The sequence below is a fragment of the Microcaecilia unicolor genome, chromosome 3, assembly GCF_901765095.1.
Source record: "Microcaecilia unicolor chromosome 3, aMicUni1.1, whole genome shotgun sequence".
Lineage (NCBI taxonomy): Eukaryota > Metazoa > Chordata > Amphibia > Gymnophiona > Siphonopidae > Microcaecilia > Microcaecilia unicolor.
Genome location: NC_044033.1, coordinates 435,892,795 through 435,913,063, shown reverse-complemented (window position 1 = coordinate 435,913,063; position 20,269 = coordinate 435,892,795). Strand labels below are relative to the sequence as shown.

Genomic DNA, 20,269 nt, shown 5'->3' with positions numbered 1-20,269 from the left:
GAGCCGGCTGCTGCGGAACGTTTGTCCGAGCGAAAGGAGTTCCTCTGCTGAAAGCGGGCACGTGAAGTAAACCCAGCAGAACGCCCTGGGCAGTACCTTCGAGCTTCACTGATGCGAGGTCTGGAAGAGGGAACCGCCTGACCCCTGGAAGAAGGCTGCGGCCTATCTTCGGGTAAGCACTGGGGTTTAGCATCCCCCAGGCCTTTGACAATTTTCTCCAAATCCTCACCAAATAGATTCCACCAAATCCTCACCAAATAGATTCCAGACGCCGGTCCTGCATGTCCTTCAGGGCGACCATTCCCTCTACTGGGAGGATAGTCGTCTGTCACAGCCGTGACTAGGGCATCCACTTTAGGCACGGCCAAGCGTGCCAAGTGCTCCTCACTAAGAGGGTACAAGTGCCCCATTGCCCTGGCAACTTTCAAAGGCCCCTCAGGGTCAGCCCATTGAGCCGAAATAAACTCTTGGATGGAGTCATGCAAAGGAAAGGCTCGAGCAGGCTTCTTAGTACTTGCCATCCTCAGATTACCAGAGGAGGCTTCGCCCATCACAGGATCTTCAATAGAGAGGGCCTGCAGGGCATCAGAAAGAAGCGCTGGCAGCTCCTCGCAGTGGAAAATCCTACACTTTCCAGACCCCTCAGAATCCCACAGCCCGACCACGGGGGGGGGGGGGGGGGGGGGGGGGGGGGGGGGCGCCACTTTCTGAAGGGGAATTGACCCTTCTGCGCTTGTCTTGTGGCCAGCTGTCTGGGGGGAAAAAAGCCTGATGGCAAACCCGGGCCGGTCTCCACCGGAGGGGAACCAGGAATCAACACAGAGTCAGACATCTGCGGCAGAGCTCTTTTTAACATGAACGCTTTATGTAAAATCAACAAATTCAGGGGAGAAAGGCTCACCCTTGCCTCCCGGTTCCAATCCCGGGTAAGCAGCTCCTCTGGTAGACTCCATCTGAGGCTCCCCTCTGGCCTCAGACAACTCCGCACCTGCGGGGGGGGGGGGGGGGGGGGTCGAGCCATGCGGCGCATCCAAGATGGTGCCCGCTGCCAGCTCCACTGAGCAGGAAGAAACATCGCTTGCCATGCTCGGGCTAGCCCTAACCTCTGAAGAGCACGATTTACAGAGCCCCGCTGCGGATCTGCGCTTGTCACAACGTGAACAGCGCTTAACAACCTCCGCAGCCATCGCCGAAAATGGTGGAAAATTCAAAATGGCGGATTCGTGCCAAAAAACGTCCTGTCACGGGCCCTCCCCGGAGGAGCTACAAGACTCTCTTACCTCACCAGACCGAGTCCCAGAGCTCCAGTCACGCTGCATAGACAGAAGCCTCAGAATCGAAGCGCGTTTTTTTTTTTTTTAACGCTGTGAGGAAAGTTAGAGGCAACAGCTACAGAGGCACTCCGGAGGGTCAGGAGAGTGGGAAAGGACAAACCAATGTGCCTGCATCCACAGAGAAGAGTGTGGGAAAGGCAGGGATAGGGCAAACCTATATGCCTGCATCCACATCGGGGGCCGGGTAAGGGCGAACCTGTGTGCCTTTAAAGTGGGCACCACCAACCACAACACCCCTGCTACAACTGGCAAAAGCACAGGAGCCACCCCAGGCAGATTTCTGAAGGAGCTGAATAAGCTGCGTCCAACCCTGTTGGGAGTTAGAGAATACTGAGAGGCAGATGGAGCTAGCTGGCCAAGAGGCACTATGGTTTTCAGTGCTCTGTATCTCCCCCTGTTGGTAGGTGGACACAACCCATTCATAATGGATTCATCTGCTTGATAAGGAAAATACACATTACATTTGCCGTTTCTATCCAATATTATCTGCAAGGTTCAATGTAACTGACACACTAAAATTTAGATAAGTGATTTCATAATCAAAGAATAGCCTGCATCATGTTAAAAAGTACTTCAATTCCTTAAACCATATCTAAATAGGGACCAGACTGCTACTGGTAAGAGATTCCACCAACAAAAGGCCAAATAGGAAAAAGTAGCTTGGTGGTGGGGTTGAATATTATTCTTACAGCTAGGAAAGGATTTAAAAAAAAAAAAAAAAATTCCTAGCTCCAGAATCTACATTTCTGATAATAGTAAGTCCCTGCATATAACTGGATGCAATTATACATATTCGTGTGCAGAGCTTGAATAACGATTTGGCCTCTACAGGTAGCCAAGTACAGCCTTATTAACAAGGGTGATTCATTCTCAAATTTAGTAGCTCTACATACCAGACGGGCAGCTGTCTTTAAAAACCATTTGCAGTTTAGACAGCTGTGATTTCTTACAACCCACATACACAAGCATTACAATAATCCAAGTTTGAAAATACCAAAGATTGTACCATCAGACGAACAGTTTCCATAACATCTGAAATGCTTTAACTACAGTCGAGTCAAATAGCTATCCAAAACCACACCTAATATTTTCAGATTCTTCTCCAGGCCATGTCACATTTTACATTCTGCAATTAGTCAGTGCAGGCTACTGACCAATAGAAATGTAGTTCTTTGCTCAAAGTTTGGACAATGCCGCTCGATTCTAAAAAGTGTTCAAAACATCTTCGATACCCGACAAGTTTCCTTAACAGAATGATAAAATGGAATAAAGTCATGTTATCAGCATAAATGATGGGATTTAATTCTAAAGAAGCCATTTTACCCAGTGGAGCCATATTGAATAAAACTAGGGAAATGAGAACCAGAATGACATTCAGACAAATCCAGACCTCTTCACACATGAAAAGATTTTAAATCCAAGCACAATTTACAAGTTAGCCAAAAACAACAAGTCTAGATACAATTCACCTCCAGAAGCCCTAGAATAGAGTTTATGCCTGCTCAGAGTGAAACCCTGCTACATCCATGCAACACCACTTCCTACAGGTTTGAGTACTAACACTCATTTCAAACAGCATCTATACAATTGGGGGAGGGGGGGATACATTGGCAACAGCCCCCCTCCCAAAAAAGTTTCGACCAGGGATTTTACCCATTGTTTTATCTTCTCTAGTTTAGAAAAGAAAAAAACAACCCTTCTCAGCATGCTTCCAGATAGTTGGGAAAAGTTTGCTCCAGGCCAAGTGCTGTTTAGGGCCCTGGCAGCAGCTTCTCAGACTGGGCATTTTCATACATTACTGTACTTCTAAACGGCACGTCCATCCTTAAAAATGAAGATCCATCCCCCAAGAGCTTGCTTACTATTTCTCTGTGAAATGGTTGTATTACCTTAAAGGGCAAGACCAGAAACTGAAAGTGTCACCCCAACACACAGATCTCTTGGGATGACCTGCACATAGGGGATGTGCAGGTAGGCCTTTGTTTTTGTTTGGGGGGGGGGGGGGGGGGGGGGAGAAGAGAAGAGAATCTTGCCAGGCATTTGTGACCTGGATTGGCCACTGTTAGAAACAGGATGCTGGGCTTGATGGACCTTTGGTCTTTCCCAGTATAGCAATACTTATGTACTTATGCCTCTGGGAGGTCCAGGGAAAATCAAGAACTTCCCTGGCTGCAGCGAGGCAATGACTGAAGAGCATTTCCATCCAGAAGCGCTGAAGTCCACCCCCTTGAGGTCCAGGATTGGAGGGAGGCGGGGGAAGAACTGCCCTCTTCAGGACCATGAAATAAGAAATGCAGTACCTGTCCAGGCCACGCTCTGCTGGCAGAACTGGTTCCACTGCTCCTATATTGCACAGCTTAACACTTTAGAGCAGAGCTGCAGGGAGAGGTCCTGAAGGTGTCTGGAACCGGATGGGTGAACTCCATGGAGTAACCCCTCAACCACCTCCAGAAGCCCCTGATCTGCAATGAGTGGCTCCACATCAAATCAGAAAAAAAAAAAAAAAAAAAAAAAAGACAACCTGCCTCCCACCAGAAGCAAGTGGTACCCTCACTGGGCAAGCTGAGTGGCTGCAGTCTCACCTTGACTGGGGCCTTGAAAGGACTCCTGCTTAAAGGACCTACTCTACCCCTCCCCCCCAAACTGGGCTGAAGGTAACCGAGCAGACCTGAAGCAGCCTGCGCCCTTGAGGCCAAGGACAGCTGTGCACCCTTGCGCGGCTCAGGGAGATTAAGTCATGCCTTCCCCCATATCCTTCACAAACTTCTCCAAGTCATCAACAAAAAGCATCCCCCCCCCCCTCCAGGGCAACCAACTCAAAAGCTTCTTGTAAGCCATACCCACAGGCAAAGCCATAACCAATGGTGACTCCCAATGCCACCACCGAGCGGGAGGCCATACTGAACGTATACAGAATGGGACGGCCTTTTTGGACAGATGAGAAGTCTCCAGGGACTCCAGCAACTGCTGGAACCAATACAGCATGGACCTACTAACCATCACAAATAGCAGCCTAAATGCTGGATCCCCCACTGAAAAGGCCAGGTGAAGCTGCTGTCTTCTCATGGAGCTCCCGAGGGCCGAGTCCCTTGGACAAGTATAGCTGTCACCTGTGTAACCACCTTAAACAGGGTATCCACCCTCAGGAAGACCCAATAGTTTTTTTGTTTTGTTTTTTTAATTCCAACAAAAATTTATTACAAGTTAAACACTTGAAGAGGAAATACAGAAAATAAAATTTAAGGCATAAATGAAAAAAAAAAAAGGAAAAGACAAATAAATCCCCATTAGACCACTAGCATTGGGTGGCGTATACAACGTAAGCTCAGGAGATAAGCAAATAAAGAATACATAAAGGCAGAAATGCTTAACACATTACAACCCCACCCATTTATATGATTAATCTCAACATACTAGACGTAACCTGTGGCGATAGAGAGAGAGGCTTCCAGCTGTTCAGGAAGAGGAGATTTAAAAAAAAAAAAAAGTTTACCCCTAGATATTTAGTTGCACATTTACACGTGTTAGTTAACAAAAAGGATGCCCCCCCAGCACCACAGTTTCCATTTTCATAGCTAAAAATACCTTTCTTCTCTCGAGTTTGTTTCATGTCAGAGTATACCCAAACTTTGCCATAAAATAAAGATTGTGATTTTCAAAAGAATAGCCGCTTCACAGCATTTAAATCTTGCTCAAATAAGGTCGCCCTATTAGAACTCTCAGATAGAGACATCTCCAACAAATCAGATACATTCAATGTCATTCCTATTCATTTCTTGGTTCACCACCCCTGGGTTCTCCTCCAAAACAAGTTTAGCTGGAATATAGTATATCCGATTTAAAGGAGGAATACCATCAGAAGTATAATTCAAAATTTCAATCAGATATTTCTTAAATACCTCCATAGGAGCAACACCCAGGGATTTAGGAAAGTTTAAAAATCAAAGATTAAATCTGCAATTATAGTTCTCAATCTGTTCAATTTTTCTTTGTAACAGAAATTTGTCTTTTATCATTGTTGCTGACATCTTGCAGCTTCTGAATATCTTCTCTAACCTCCACAATCTTAGTAGTAAGTTCTGATTTAGTCCCTCTAAAGATTTAAACCATCCACAGTACTCACTCAAGCAGAAACTTCAGCCGTTGACTTGGCCACCATAACATTCAGTCTCTGAAGGGCTGCCCATATGCTCTCCAGAGTCACCGCCTCAGGCTTCCATTTTTGAACGTCACGCTCAACCGGCACTCCCACAGCATTCAATCCTCCGTCGAGACCTGCCATCTCAGTTCCTCCTCAACACCGTCCAATTCAGGAGACCTCTGCCGAGATGCAAAATCTTCGGAAAGAGGCGGTGGGTTGAGAACAGGGGGAGAGAGAGTGACATCCAGCCCAAGTCTCTGAGGTCTCCTCCTCCCAGAGCATCAGCAGGGCTCCTCCTGGTAATTTGAATGGGGGTTCTGGTGGAGAACCACACAACAGATTGCTGTTGTGGCAAAGAGGTTCTGGCCTTAACCTTCCCCTTACGTTTAGTATGTGGCATATGGAGGTAGTAGGAAAGAAAAAAAAAAAAACAACCGAAGGGAGAGGTCTCAGTCGCAATCAGAAACATGCCGCAATCTTGACCAGACCCAATAGTTCTCAACCTCTTGAGCAAGAGCACTGGCAATCCCAAGGGAACTATCTGGGGACTCCCTCTCCACCCTCAAGCGGATAAGGGCCTTATGGAGTGGAAAACACTTTGTGGCCCACTGCGAGAGGCTTAGGCATAGCCAAGGCCTCCTCAACTTTGTCTAAGAGACGAGAATGTTCCTCATGACGAAGAAGTCAGAACCCATGGGGCGGCTCCTCCCCAGCCTTCCAATAGGGAGAGTCCTCAGAACAGAGTCCACAGGGGACTGGGAGCCCAAGAGGACCAGAGTCCTCCTCTGCTCCTTCTGAAGAACCTAGCCCCTCCTGAACAACCAGATGTTTCACACTGCAAAGACTACAAAAAGGGACCCATACCAAGAGGATGGTTAGGTCCCAAGAAGGGGGACCCATGCAGGACCTGCTTAACCAACTGGGTCAAGTTATGCAGCCAAAAGCTACCAGGATTCACCCTGAGGGACCCAGAGTGGACAGGAATGAAAAAGCCTGTCACATGACCAGGCAAGAGGGGTGGGGGGATGGGGACCAACACACCCCTCAAGCAAGGCCCCACAGCAGTGAGCCAAACAAGGTACAGTCCTGAGATATGGTCCTTGGCATGGCTATTAGGTTTGACAATGTTGTGTGGCTGCAGTCAGCACAGCAAGGAGCTAGGCCAGGACAGGACCACTGTAAGCACAGTCTAACATCTGCTGAAGGTAGAGAAACAAAAAGCCACAGGATTGTTGCAGGGTGCACCTCTGCTTATGCTGGTGATGTCGCTGGCAAAAATTCAGTTCTCTACCTCCACTTTCTCTTGGAAGGGATAACACCATTGATTCAGAACAACAGAGCTTACGATAAGAAAAAAAGTTAAGTTACCAGGTTGACAGGTGCAGAAGGCGAAAAAGACGAGTGTAAGATACAAGTATAGACAAATGATATTGTAGCATTTTTTGTAACAGATGGTGTTCTTGTCCTACATACCTGACATGCTGCTAACCAAGCTTAGTCTGCCATAACAGCAAGTGACAATCGTCCAGCTTAGCTTGAACAAAAAGCAACCCAAGTTAAACACATACACAAGACATGCAATTAAACTGAAGTTCCTGCTTGTCAGATGAAAGTGGTGTAAGCTTTCTGTAGTTAGAAATCAGTCTTATTTTGCAAGCTGTACCCAAGATAATAGAAATCTGCAGGATTAGAAAACTTGCTTAAGTCTTTCATTCACCATCTATTTATTCTTTTTCATAAAGATGGATGTTTCATGAACACCCGATACCTTGCATCGTTCAAGGGAAAAAAAAAAAAAAAAGCAAAAATGTATTGAATCTGCATGACTGAAATGTGACTTGGCTTAATGGTTCAATTATAAAAAATCAAATGTCAACTCAAGACCAAAACAGCTAGATGAAGTGGCAATTTTGCTGCTCTTCTGAAATCACTTCCTTTCCGTATCTAAGCAGTAGTAACAAATTAGTTGATAAAATGCCATCAAGTTCAGACTCACAGTGATCATGCAGATAGAAGATGGACCTGATAGTTCTAATATGAATATGCCATTGAGCGGCAGACAAAAGACCATAAAGATGGATTGATTCAAATATCCTTAGTACTTAGCCGAGTGCCTTTTGACCTCAGGGTCTCATCTTCCAGAACCAATCTCTGCTGTATCCTTTTCTTGGTAGTGTACAGGAGTGACTTATTATTGCCTTCTCTTGCAGAGTGCAAAGTTACTCATATCACTACTGCAAAACAGTGGTGGTGTGTTATAGTATGATCTGGCCTGGCCTAGTATCTCTACTTTAACCTGCCTGCTATGAGAGACCCTATCAGGAGTTAAAATGCCAGACAGCATAGCCATCAAGTTTCAGAGATGCACACAACCCTCCACATGACAAAGGACAGTTAACACCTCAAATGTTTTCATTCTCAGGTTCTCATTTATACTGTGTACAAGTTGGCCTAAAGGGAAAGGGGATGTATTTGATATATTGCTTCTGTGTGGTTATATCAAAGTGGTATACAAGTATTTATTTTGTACCTGGGGCAATGGAGGGTTAAGTAACTTGCCCAGTGAAGTATTCTCAAGTCAATTATTTTGCTACTAGTTACAGTCTACATCTAGTCTCATTAAAAAAAAAAAATCCAAGCTATCAGAAAAGCAAAGTTTTCATTGGTTTATAAACTCTGATACCTACATGCTCTGTTGAACTTAGAACTCTCCACATAGCATTCAACATAAAAGGAGAAATTAGGTCTTACCTGATAATTTTCTTTCCATTAGTTCTTCACACTATTCCAGGACAAGTGGGTAGTTATGTCCATCAACCAGCAGGTGGAGATAGAGAATACAGAACTGAGCACCACTACATAGCTCCCTGCTAGCAGCTTAGCTCTTCAGTATCCGTCCTCAAGCAAGGAAGAAAACACACCCAATCAGAAGCATGGTCAGCAATCAACATATCCAGCCCCAAGAACCATTCAAAGATAAGGCCCCTGGAAAACAGGATACAAAGACAGTACATAGAGCCACCAACAAAGGTGTCGCACCACGGGAGGGCTCCAGGGATAGTGTGAACTAATGGAAAGAAAATCAGGTAAGACCTAATTTCTCCTTCCATTACGTTCATTCCCAGTATTCCAGGACAAGTGGGATGTTCAAAAGCTATCCCTACGAGGGTGGGAAGCCGAATTTGCCATATGCAGAACCGACGCCCCAAATGTAACTGCTGCCTGAGCGGCACCAGCCATTCTACCATACTTACTGAAGGTATGCAGGGAAGCGTACGCTGCTGACCTACAGATAGCCATCAGAGAAGACAACGAAGCCTCAGCCCAAGACATAGCCACACGTCCAGGAAAGAGCGCCTCCCAGGATACAGGCTGAGACCACAGCCACCTTCACCCACTGAGCAAAGAAAGCCTTGGGCAACATGAGACCCCCCTGCTGTTTACCAAACAACCCAATAGGGCCAAACAAATGGCAAAAAACATCGGAAAACGTGAAATGCAAGAACGCCCTGCTAAGACCAGAAACTTCCAAAAAACCTGACCGCTGACTATGGAAGACGACAAACACTAAGGCAAGAAGCATGGTACTGCCCCCAGTGAGACCTCTGCCTCTGAAAAACGGATAAAGGGATTTTCCGAGAGAGAGAGAGAGAGAAAGAGAAACAACTCAAAGAACACCGTGGACAAAGAGAGAACTAGACAGGTGCTTTAGCCATCTAAGCCATGGTGCCATAGAACGAGGGCCACCTATCTACAGGTTCAAACGGGGAAGCACCCGGACCAGAAAAAGTCCAGAAGGAGCAGCTAAAGAAGACGCCTACAAGCAGCCCTGAAATCAAGCCAGGACCCCCACTGGACCTACAGCACTAGGCCCATGAAATTCCCTCCTGCCAAAAAGCCAGAAAGTGGCCCAGAGAGGACGCAACGGCGACCCAAAACCTCACAGCATGCCAGACACCAATGAGGAAGAGCCCTTCCCGGCCCGAAGCAGGGAAGCCACCACTGAAAACAAATAACCTTTCTTCCTCAGGCAAGCCCTCTCCAGGGACAGGCCGCAGGACCAAAGGAAAGGGGGGAGGGAACCTCCATAGCCACTAGGCCCCGACAGAAAGACCTCGACACTGAGGGAATCACAATGGCTCCCTAACCAGGAGCCTCACGAGATCTGCATACCATGGAAGACATGGCCAGGCTAGAGACCAGGATCACCCTGCCCCAAAGGTCTGCCATTCTCCCTCCAGCCGGCCTAAAATTGGCATGGGGGAAGGCATACGGGAAGTCACTCGCTCAGACACAACATTCGCAGGGCGAATAGATCCCTAGAGTTCTATGCCCGGCGGTGGCTGAAGCACCGAGGAACATAGACATAGGACTAGGCCACCAGCTGAAGACGGCTCGACCAACCGCTCCCTCTGCTGGAAACCAGAGCATACCGACAGCCAGTCTGTCTCCATATTGAGGGACCCCGCAAACCAGTCAAAGGCACAACCGAAGTCTCACTGCCCCGTCCATTAACAAGCTGGATTCCTCCGCCAGCAGACTGCTAGAAGTCCTTCCCTGCAAGACGAAAAAAGGCAACCGCCGCAGGCAAGACCGAAAGACCCAAACAGTGGCATTCCCAACAGTGGGGCAAAGGCCTCCAGAGCTCGGATCACTGCATGCAGCTCCAGAGGATAGAGGGCCAATGCCCTCCTAGGAGACCAAGAGCCCTGCACCAAGGAACCCCAGCAAGGGCACTCCGCAGCCCAAGAAGCTGGTATCCATAGACAGCACATCCCAAAGCAGGCTCAAGGAGGACCTTCCCAGGGTCAATAACTGGGGAAGCAGCAACCCCCTCGTGCACTGACAGCCAGAGAGCAGGAGAGCCAGATGCCGCCACCCTCTGAAACCTGAGACCAGTGATTGAGCAGGGCCCCCTAAAGCAGCCACATGAAAGAAGGAACCCCTTCCATGGCCACTGCCATAGATTTAAGGACCTGCATGAAATACCAGGCCTGTGGCTGGTGACAAAGCAGGAGCAAAAAACTTGGAAGCTAACTTAAAGCACTCTCCTTCTGAAGAAATACTCAAGGTCATCAGGAATAAAAGTTGGCGCAGCCTGCTCCTGTTGAAATTAAGCACCCAACCAGACAAAACAATTGGGGGTGAACCAGCGCTGAAGGGGTCTCTACTCAGGCTAGGCAAGATGAGACCCGGAGTCATCCAGGTACAGGAGAACTCAAAAACCTGCGTCTCTGCAGAAAGACCGCCACTATGAGCATGACCTGAAAAAAGGGTCCTCGGGTCCGACAGAACCACCTGGCAGGGTCCAGAACAGGAATGAACTGCCAAGACAACTCATAGCTGGAAAGAGAAGCATGCCTCCCTGAGAACAGCAGCAGAGAGAAACTCCCTCTCCCAAACGGAAGCGATCAGAGACCTCAGGGCCGCCACCCAAAAATGGATACCTGTGGATCCCTTGAAATCCAGAACGGATTGCACTGTTCCCGTCTTCCTGGGAACCCCAAAAAGGATAGAGTACCGACCCAAACAACGCTCAGCAGGAAGGACAGGAACAATGGCCCAAAAGGATAGCAGCAACTCCACTGCTCTTCTGCTCTGAGCAGACAAAGGCCGCCTCTGACAAGGAAACGAAGAAGAGGGGGGGCTACCAGAGGGGAGAACACAAGGCAGATGCCAGCACCCCAAAAATCCAGCACCTAAGCTGAGAAGGTAGTTCACACATACCGAAATGCCCGAAAGCAGCTCCATGTCGGCCCAGATGGGCCAGCCAGCCAGGCCACCCAAGGATGGCTGGGAGAAAGCAGCCACTCATCCTGAGTGCCCTGCTGGTTCCTGGTTCCCCGTCCCCTGGGAGAATGCCAGGCTTGAAACAGAGCCCTCTGGCCAAAATTCTGAGGACCAGGCCTACCCTTAGTGCTGACATGAAACTGGGCACTTGCCGAGCCCACTGGCGGTCCAAGAACGAGGAATGTCCCCTGGCAAACGCTGGAGCCCAACTCACCGAGCTCCTGAACCAAATCACTGAGAGAGTGTACCCAAATAGAAAAGGTGCCCCAGGAAACAGACTGCTGCTGCCACTGCAAGCAGGTCCATGCCGCAGCCAGACAGCACGCAGCGGGAAAGACAAAGGGCTACCAATAGAAGCCTGCAGCCCCTAATGCAAACACCTCCAAGACAGGCTACAAGGTCTGATTCAGCTTCCCATCTAGCAGATTCCTCGAGGCAATGCTGACAGCAACCAGGAAGGAAAAGTCAAGGTGACCGTAGACAGAGTCCAATGTAGAGAACTACTACTACTACTATTACTACTATTTAGCATTTCTATAGCGCTACAAGGCGTACGCAGCACTGCACAAACATAGAAGACAGACAGTCCCTGTTCAAAGAGCTTACAGTCTAATAGACAAAAAAGTAAGCAATTCAAATCAATTAATGTGTACAGGAAGGAGAGGAGGGTAGGTGAAGGCGAGTGGTTACAAGTGGAGCTTCTCCCTCCCCCTGCACTAGAGAAAAGTGGGCTATGGTTCTCCCAACCTGCAGGCCTGAGACAAGTGCACTGTGGTAAACAGGCCCCGAATGACAATTACATGGGGAACACCTTGGACAAGCCTGAGGCCCTATGCAAGGCTAGCCACCCAACTCTCCTCCAGAGAACCCCAAGGGTTTCGCTATGGGAAGCGCTGCTAGCGCCACCAAAAACAGGGAGCCAAACTGCCCCCGCTGAAACAGACTGAGCACCCGAGGGTCATCCCCCTCCCCCAGAGGGAGCTCACCCTCCACCAAGGGCTCTGACAGGAGACCCCATAGAGCAGCCCAACTGCAGCAAAACAAAATGAAGACTCCACGTGTTATCCGCTGAAAACTCCTGGGAGCCGACGGGGGAAACCCCGTCCCCTGTCCCTCAGAAGATGCTAGGGCAGCTGGAGAAGAGACTACTTGCACCAACCCAAAGTGTGGCAGAGCAAGCCCAGAAGGGCAGGCTCTGACTCGAGGAGGGCCCCCCGCCCCCCCCCCAAAGAGATCCCACTGCTACAGCTGTCTGCAAAGGCCCTCGTGCCGGCAGAGGAGGAGGAGGAATGGCCTAGTGGTTAGAGTGGTGGACTTTGGTCCTGGGGAACTGGGTTCGATTCCCACTGCAGGCACAGGCAGCTCCTTGTGACTCTGGGCAAGTCACTTAACCCTCCATTGCCCCAGGTACAAATAAGTACCTAAGCCGCACTGAGCCTGCCATGAGTGGGAAAGCGCGGGGTACAAAAAAATTTTTTTTTTTAATTTAAACTAAAAAAAATAAATGGCTGCCATTCTCGCCTCCCTCTGAGGCCAAGCACCGAGACGCTGCACTGGAGACCAGAGCTGCAAGAAAACGCATTGCTGTGACTGAGGGTGCTCTGTGTGCGTGAGCCCCGACTCAACCCTTGTTAAAGCATGTGGCACACCGTGCTACACACTTGTCTTTCGTGCACCTTTTTTTTTTTTTTTAAAACCGGAGCGCAGCACAATTCAACCATAAAGCCTTGACGTCTTGAGGCCCAAAGCACTGCAAAGAACACACTACCCCGGGTCCATGCTCCCAGGGGACACAGCCACCCCCTTCACAGCAGGGCACAGCACCACCGGCTCGCCAAACTCACTGCGCGCTGCCTGCACTGTTCCTTATCTTCTGAAGCAGACTGGTTGCTGAGCAGGTTCCCATAAGAATGCAGAACACGCCAGGGGGAAGCACCACCAGGTATGTCTGCCCACTATGCTCAACTGGGAACCAAGGAGCAAGGCCTCAGAACCAGAGACAGAGGAAGTCTGTCCATCCATCCTGTTGGACATAGAAGATACCGAGGAGCCGAGCTGCTAGCAGGGTGGTGCTCAGTTCTGTATTCTCTATCTCCACCTGCTGGTCGATGGACATAACTACCCACTTGTCCTGGAATAGTGGGAATGAACGTAATGGAATGTTAATTTGAAGAGTACTCTAGAATCAGCTTTCATAGAATTGCAAGTCAGCCTGATTTGACAGGGCCATCAGCAAAGACTCTGCCCAGTAGACCCCCACTTCCTCTATTACTTGAATCACTTTATATGGAGGCCACACAATGGGTTATCTAGTTGCTGAATAAGTACTGATGCCTTCAATATTCCCAGCCCAAAGTGAGCCAAGATACCTGGTGAAGAAAGTTTGGTTTAGTAACCGGAACAGATTTAGCCTGGAGTTTACCCCTCTACCTCTTTTTGAGCTTCCTGCTCAAAATCAGTAGCAGAATCTACCTGCAGCACCCTAAGCCCTTGTTACCTAGGATTTAACTAGTCACAGCAGCAACAATCAAGCACAAGACGTCTTCTGTTGTCTGAAAGACTAGCAAATCAATCTCTAGAAAGCATGGCGTGAACATTGATTCAGTGGTAATCCAAGTCAGCCCAAGTAGCAGATGACCTGACCTACGAATTAAAAACCCAGGTGCTCTGTATGGCATTGCCACTGATCCACCAAGTCAACAAATGATCAAACCCTGTAATTTCTCAGTATACATTTTTCAAGTTACTTGTGTTTACTGGAACTATACATATAATACATTAACCCTGGAGTTGCTCAAGTGCATGCTTCGACACCTGAACACTTAGGGCTTACCCCGCTGAAAAACAGGAAGCTTTTAGTAGATGGTCTGAAAGGGAAACAATAAGAACAAAGCCTCAAAAGTTTGCCATTCAGCCACTTTAGTAATGAAAATGAGACATCCCTTAAAATCAGAAAAGTTACTCAAATGTTATTAGACACCAGTTTTAGCTGCTTTAGGTTATTTTGTCACAGCTTTTCAAGACCAGTCCAGAAACTGGAATGAGCTAAGAATATTTAGAACTAAGCAACAGGTGCAAATTTTAATGTAATACAAACCCACATGCCCACTTATTTTGCTACTTATCTCTGCTAGTGCAAAATGGTTGCAAATACATCTTATTTTGCATAAATGGAACAGGGGTAACCATCTATTTTCAAGAAATACAGATCCTACACTTACTTCTTTAGTACACATTGCTGACAGGATGTATCAAACATTCTGCATAATCAGCGAGCTGACAAATGCTGAATATATGGAGATCTGACTTGTCATTTGCTCCGTATAATGAAAGATTGAGGGGTAGGACTTTCATAACATTTACTATCAGAATTTGGGCCTGGACTAGGAGAAAAAAAATTGAAAATCCGTATAATCTACAAAATGTAATACACTGGGCAGACTGGATGTACCATACAGGTAAGTCTGCTGTCATCTACTATGTTATATTAAAGCAACAAGCAGACATTCCATATGCCAAAAAAACACTGCTCATCTAGCTGTACTGCACTGTCTAGTAGGATCAAGTTACCATACATGCCTAGGAGCACAGTGGGAGATACACCTAAAAACAAAACAAACAATTTTAGGCAGCTACGAGAAGAAAGGAAATTTGATTGGGGAAGAAACCATCACCACAAAAATGATTCCTAAAACAAGTCTTACATGTATGACATTCTTTGTGTTACTATGGTTTCTGCAACAGAAACAGAACTGTGGCAGTCTAGTCTTCATGTACAAACACGCTGGTACAAGATCAAGCAGCAGAAAGACAGGAGCAGTTCATTCTTTGCACCCTTAGGAGACAGCACTCCTTACATCTCTATTCACTCTGATGAATGAGCATAAAGGAGAATCTACTTTACATTTCTGTATTGCTCTTATTTCAGCCACTTAGAAAGATATAAAGAAGCCACAATCTTAAGGTTCTCTAGCCTACAAAGATCTAAGGAAAAAATTCTAAGAACATTAATACTAAGTTTCTTAAGATAATCACCTCTAGCGCTTTGTTAGTATTATGACTAAATCACAAGTTACCTGCTCCACCCAAGAACATCCACCCTCTTGTTAAATGAGGTGCTTGGCAGCTACGAAGCAGCCTTTTCCTATATTTGCCAAAACAAGTTCTTCACAGCTTAATGCTATTACACAAACCCATGCCACTTCAACAAAATCATCATGAACTAAAGTTTAGAAGAACCCCATTTTCGCAGGATGAAGAGCAAGATCTGGGGGGTGGAGCTGGGCGTTATCCAGTTGGTGGTGATTCTCAGTTTGCTAGTCAGATAGGTAGCTATCTGGATAGGATTAGCATAGGGATTGAAAAAAAATTGTTCTAGTTTTATCATAGGTGCTGGCAACTGCTTTGTACTGGATATTCAGCACCAGTTTTCCAGGTATAAAATATGACCTGGCCACCAGAATTTAAAAAGTGCTGACCACCATGAACAAAATAGAGACTGTTGTATGTCAAATAAAGCCTATTGTAAGATCATATCTAATAATATCCCCCATTACTATTTGGAAGAGTACATAATGGATTGTTTCTGATACTATATCATTAGTTCTAGTACTGTTTGCCACCTCCAAGTTTACCTCTCTAGTGATTGGTTTTATGCTTGTATTTGGTCACTTTAATGCTGCTTATATTAAAGTTGTAAAAGATTATGATAATCTGTACATCCATGGGTGAAGTCTTCATAGAAATCAGTCCAATATTAATTACCAAATCTCTTCTTAGAATCAGTAATATTAATTATCTGCATTACAACAGATAGCCACCTACTATTGTAGTACAAAATTCCTCAGCACTGAAAGTAAACAGACATTGTTAAGGCAGTGTTTTCGTGACTACTAAAAAGATTCTCCAGCAGAGGAGAGCTTAATATCTGATTACCAGCGATTAAAGACCCTTTACTACCCTGCTAAAAAGCTAGCTAGTAAGGGTAAGACTACCCGAACCTTTGTAATTGAAGTGCTCCTATTCCAGAAACAGAAATGACGTTCTCTCCACAATACCCCAATTCCAACCATTAAGGTAATATACAAATGGGTCGGAATACTCTTAACTGAAGAATTAATGAAGAAACCTTCCTATGGCAAACCACTCTGGTAGAGAACTATAAATAGTTTCATCCAAGCTTATACATGCACACCATCACTGTAGCTTCTTCCCCTACATTGGGCATCTACAATTCAACCTGCTTCGCAGTTTATTGATTGCATGTAATAGGGTGGTGGCATCTCGTAGCTGCTGAGCAGGAGGAGCATCCACCACCTTGCAGCAAGTCAGAGCTTGAAAACTGGTGCAATGTTAACACAAGGGGCGTACCTGCTGCTTCCCCAGGCTCTTGTTTAAAAAAAATGCTTTAGCCTCTTCACTTATATTACAGGATAAAAAGTTAGAAAAAAAATGATTAATATCTAGCCATACGGGTTAAAACCTCTCACACAAAAAAGGTCAATTTAACTCAATCTGATAAAACAAATTCTTCCCATTTCAACCTCCAACCTATACCAGCTCAGCTCTACCACCAACGTGCATCAGATACTACTGACACTCCTTCACCACTCCCTGGCCAAAGGTCCTCAGAGAAAGAGGAGACTGTACACTAGTTATTAGGTATGGAGAGGGAGGGGGTAACCTCCACGGAGCACCAGTTACTAGCGCAAACTGTGGGTGCTTCAGCACCACCAATATTGAATACATTCATTGACTGTGTCCAAGGCAAGATATTTCCATTGGGTTTAGCACCCCTGCAAAAAAATAATTTGGGAAGTTGACTCCCATGTCAGTGATCCCCTTTACTGGGTAGACCGTACTGGCACGTGTTGGTCTTTACCCACCCTCATCTATTAAAGTTCCAACTCCCACTACTAACTAGATATTGCAAGGTGGCTACTCACCAGAACAGTTTTACATATAGTCCGGAGCTCGGTTTCCCACTTTTTCACGGTATTCCTGCACCATCTGAAGCTTCTTGTCAGCCTCGGAGCCCTCGGTCCTTTTGCTCGATGCTGGAGATGACCCTCCAGGCGGAGCGCCGCGCCCCCACCACGTTCTTATAGGCGACGGACAGCAAATTGCGCTCCTCGTTAGAGAGCTCTTCGCCGTACTCCGTCACCGACTTCATGCAGGATGCCATGTCGTCGTAGCGCTCGGCCTGTTCGGCCAGCTTGGCTTTCTGGATCAGCCCAGTTTTATCCATGGCCCAGGAATGGGGTTGGTGGGGGGGATGAGGAGGAAAAAGGAGCTGGAGAACAGGAAGGAGCGGCCGCCACCAAAAGATATGCACGAGGTTAAGAAACCCCCCCAAGCGCTCAGGAAGCGGTTGTTGTCGGGTGCTCGCAACCTGGAAAATAAAATGCAAGAAAGAACAAGCGTCAAATCTCAATCGCAACAGATTAACAGATCATGAATCGTTTACGTGCCGCCACCCCACCCATACGAAGAACCCTCCCTCCACGCCTTTTGTCCCCAGCCGGCTCCCTCCCCTCCCGCTTCGCTTTCCAAAGGCTCACCCCAGACCGCTCCCTGCGCCGGCGGGACTGTTAAGTATGAAGCGGAGGGAGGTGCCCGCTGCCCGGACAACCTGCACGGGGTGAGAGAAAAGAACAGCACCCGTGCACGCAGCTCGATCGACCCGGCACACAAGAGTATCATCGAATCAAAGCCTGCCAGAGTATAACCACCATCTTCTACCCTGCAGTACTACGCGCTACTCACTCACACCGCTGCCTCCCTCTCTCGCGCACGTTTCACTGGCAAAAATCCTGCTGCAGTCACTCCATTACTGGGCTCTCAGAACACAAACGAACCGACTCCCCCTTCCCCGCAACAAAGAACAGCAAGTATTGGAGGAAAATCCACTGGAAGAGACCGATTCACATAATACCCGTGAACACGGGCTGCGCGCCGCTCCCCGACAGTGGCAACACCCGTCCGCAAGCAGCAACAGAGAAGCGCCGAATCACACTTGACAAGATAGACGCTGCAGTGTTACTGCACACCGCTTTCCCACTAGAGCAAAGCAACCAAAGCACTCGATACACTCGTTTGCTAGCTTCTAAACACTCATCCAGGCACGAACTCACCTTCTCAGTCTCTGCTCAGGTCCACCAATTCGATCCGCTTTTTTGGCTTGGCAGAAAAAAAAAAGAACCCTCCCGTTTCAGCTTAGCCGTGAAGTCAGGTTGGGCGGGGGTACTTTTCTAATTGATCGCCCATCCGCCCAATCCAACTTCGTAAGAGCCTTTAGGACTACACCTTCTGCCCAAAAATGACCAATGAAACGAGAGCGCGCGGAGGCAAGTCAGCCCCCCTCCGTGGGTAGGTTGCCTTTCAGGCTGCGGCTTTGGCCACGGGGTTTCCTCCAATAAGATACAGGGTAAAATGACGTCACTGCTGCTATGGCAATGTGCTTACAACCCCCCTCCCTCCGGAAAGAACGCTAGTAATGGCGGGTCTGGGCGTGGCTGTAGACAAATGCAGAGGTGCAGGTTTGGGTGGTGTTGCTGTCGCTTTGTGGTTGTGTGATGATGTAATGGTTAAAAGAGAATTTGTAGAGGTGAAATAGGAATATGGCTTCGGTTTTTTACAGTCTTTCTCGATTCTTAGCAGTTTATGGCGCTAAGTAGAGGACCAGGTAGTAAAATGTGTGACTCGTCACTAAGGTGTTGGAGTGGGCGTGGCTTGGAGTTCGCTTTTTAACCTTCTTTCTTTTGTTGGCAAGATTGCAGAACAGATGATCAGTTTCCTAAACCTGGTGCCTGAAATTCTTAGTTACCAGATTGATTTCCCTATTAGGATGGAAAGCGAACCGTTTGTAACCAACGTTTGCCATTGTTTCTTTTCCCAACTTCAGAAATACAGTGTGTTCTGAGAATAGTCCGCAGATATTTTACTCTTCCTCTTTTCAGCTCTTTGTGAGAGATTTCAGACAATAGCATATATGCTAGAGATATCCTGTAGAATGGGCAGGCAGTCTGCAACGCACTGCCAGTATGGAAAATCCCTTCTTTGGTGATAAAGTAATGAATGGAGGTTTTTTGTTATTTTAGGAGGAGGTGGTTTTTTTTTTTTTTCATTTTTCTAACACCTGCATGGGGATATATAGAAAAAGGATGGAATCCAATTAAAGCAGAACTTAAATTACCTCATAACAGGAGTGAGCTTTGATGTTAGTTTCAGAGGTTGAGAAGTAAATCTAATGCCAAGGCAGACTTCTATGGTCTGGGTCCCATAACTGGCAAGAAAAAACAGATCAGGATCAAGGCATGAGTTGATTTTCACAGCAACTCCAGTAGTCGAGGAAGTAGGACTAGTGCTAGGCAGACTTTTACTGTCTATGCCTCAAAATTGACAGGGAGAGACAGACTAGGCATACGATTGTTTAATCATGAAGAAGTGGAACCTCTGCAGAGTGCCAGATTCAACTCTAGTTATCATGTTGGGCAGAATGGACTGTGCACAGGGGCGTAGCTAGGCTTCCCAATTTTGGGGGTGCCCAGGGGAGGACTGGGAGGAGGGAATGTGTACCTCCCTCCTCCTTTCTTTCCTTCATGTTCCTGCACTCTAAATATATCTTTGCTGGCTGGGATGCTGAGGTCCTGCCAGCCAAAAGAATTCAGTTCCCATCCTGAGCCGTTCCCCTCGTATGCTTCTGTAATGCAGAAGTCAGTAATGTGCTTCCAGCCACCAAACTGCAGGACTCCCAAGCATTCTCCAGAAGCACGACTTCATTAAAGAAGCAATACAAGGAGGAGGGGAGCGGCTCAGGAACTGCCATTTCTTTGGCTGGTGGGGCTTCAGCATCACCACCCCTGCCAGTTGTTAAAGGGTGCTGCAGTTCTGGGAAAGCCCTAAGGCACCCCTCCCCCTTGCTTCACCACTGCCTTCACAGGTCTTTATTGCGAATATTTACGTTACCTGCATTATTTATTTGGATTTAACTAAGTAGTAGCTG

General features: G+C 47.2%; 1 protein-coding gene across 1 annotated transcript in view; it reads right to left on the bottom strand.

Moving 5' to 3' along the window:
* The window catches only part of YWHAQ (tyrosine 3-monooxygenase/tryptophan 5-monooxygenase activation protein theta), a 67,281-nt gene extending 48,777 nt beyond the window's left edge, over positions 1–18,504 (bottom strand). Inside the window, 4 exon segments of the mRNA XM_030198882.1 lie at positions 17,211–17,246; positions 17,248–17,304; positions 17,306–17,656; positions 18,399–18,504. Coding sequence (XP_030054742.1) covers positions 17,211–17,246; positions 17,248–17,304; positions 17,306–17,512 — 300 coding nt within the window. The 5' untranslated portion in view covers positions 17,513–17,656; positions 18,399–18,504.
* Positions 18,505–20,269: the final 1,765 nt, after the last annotated feature.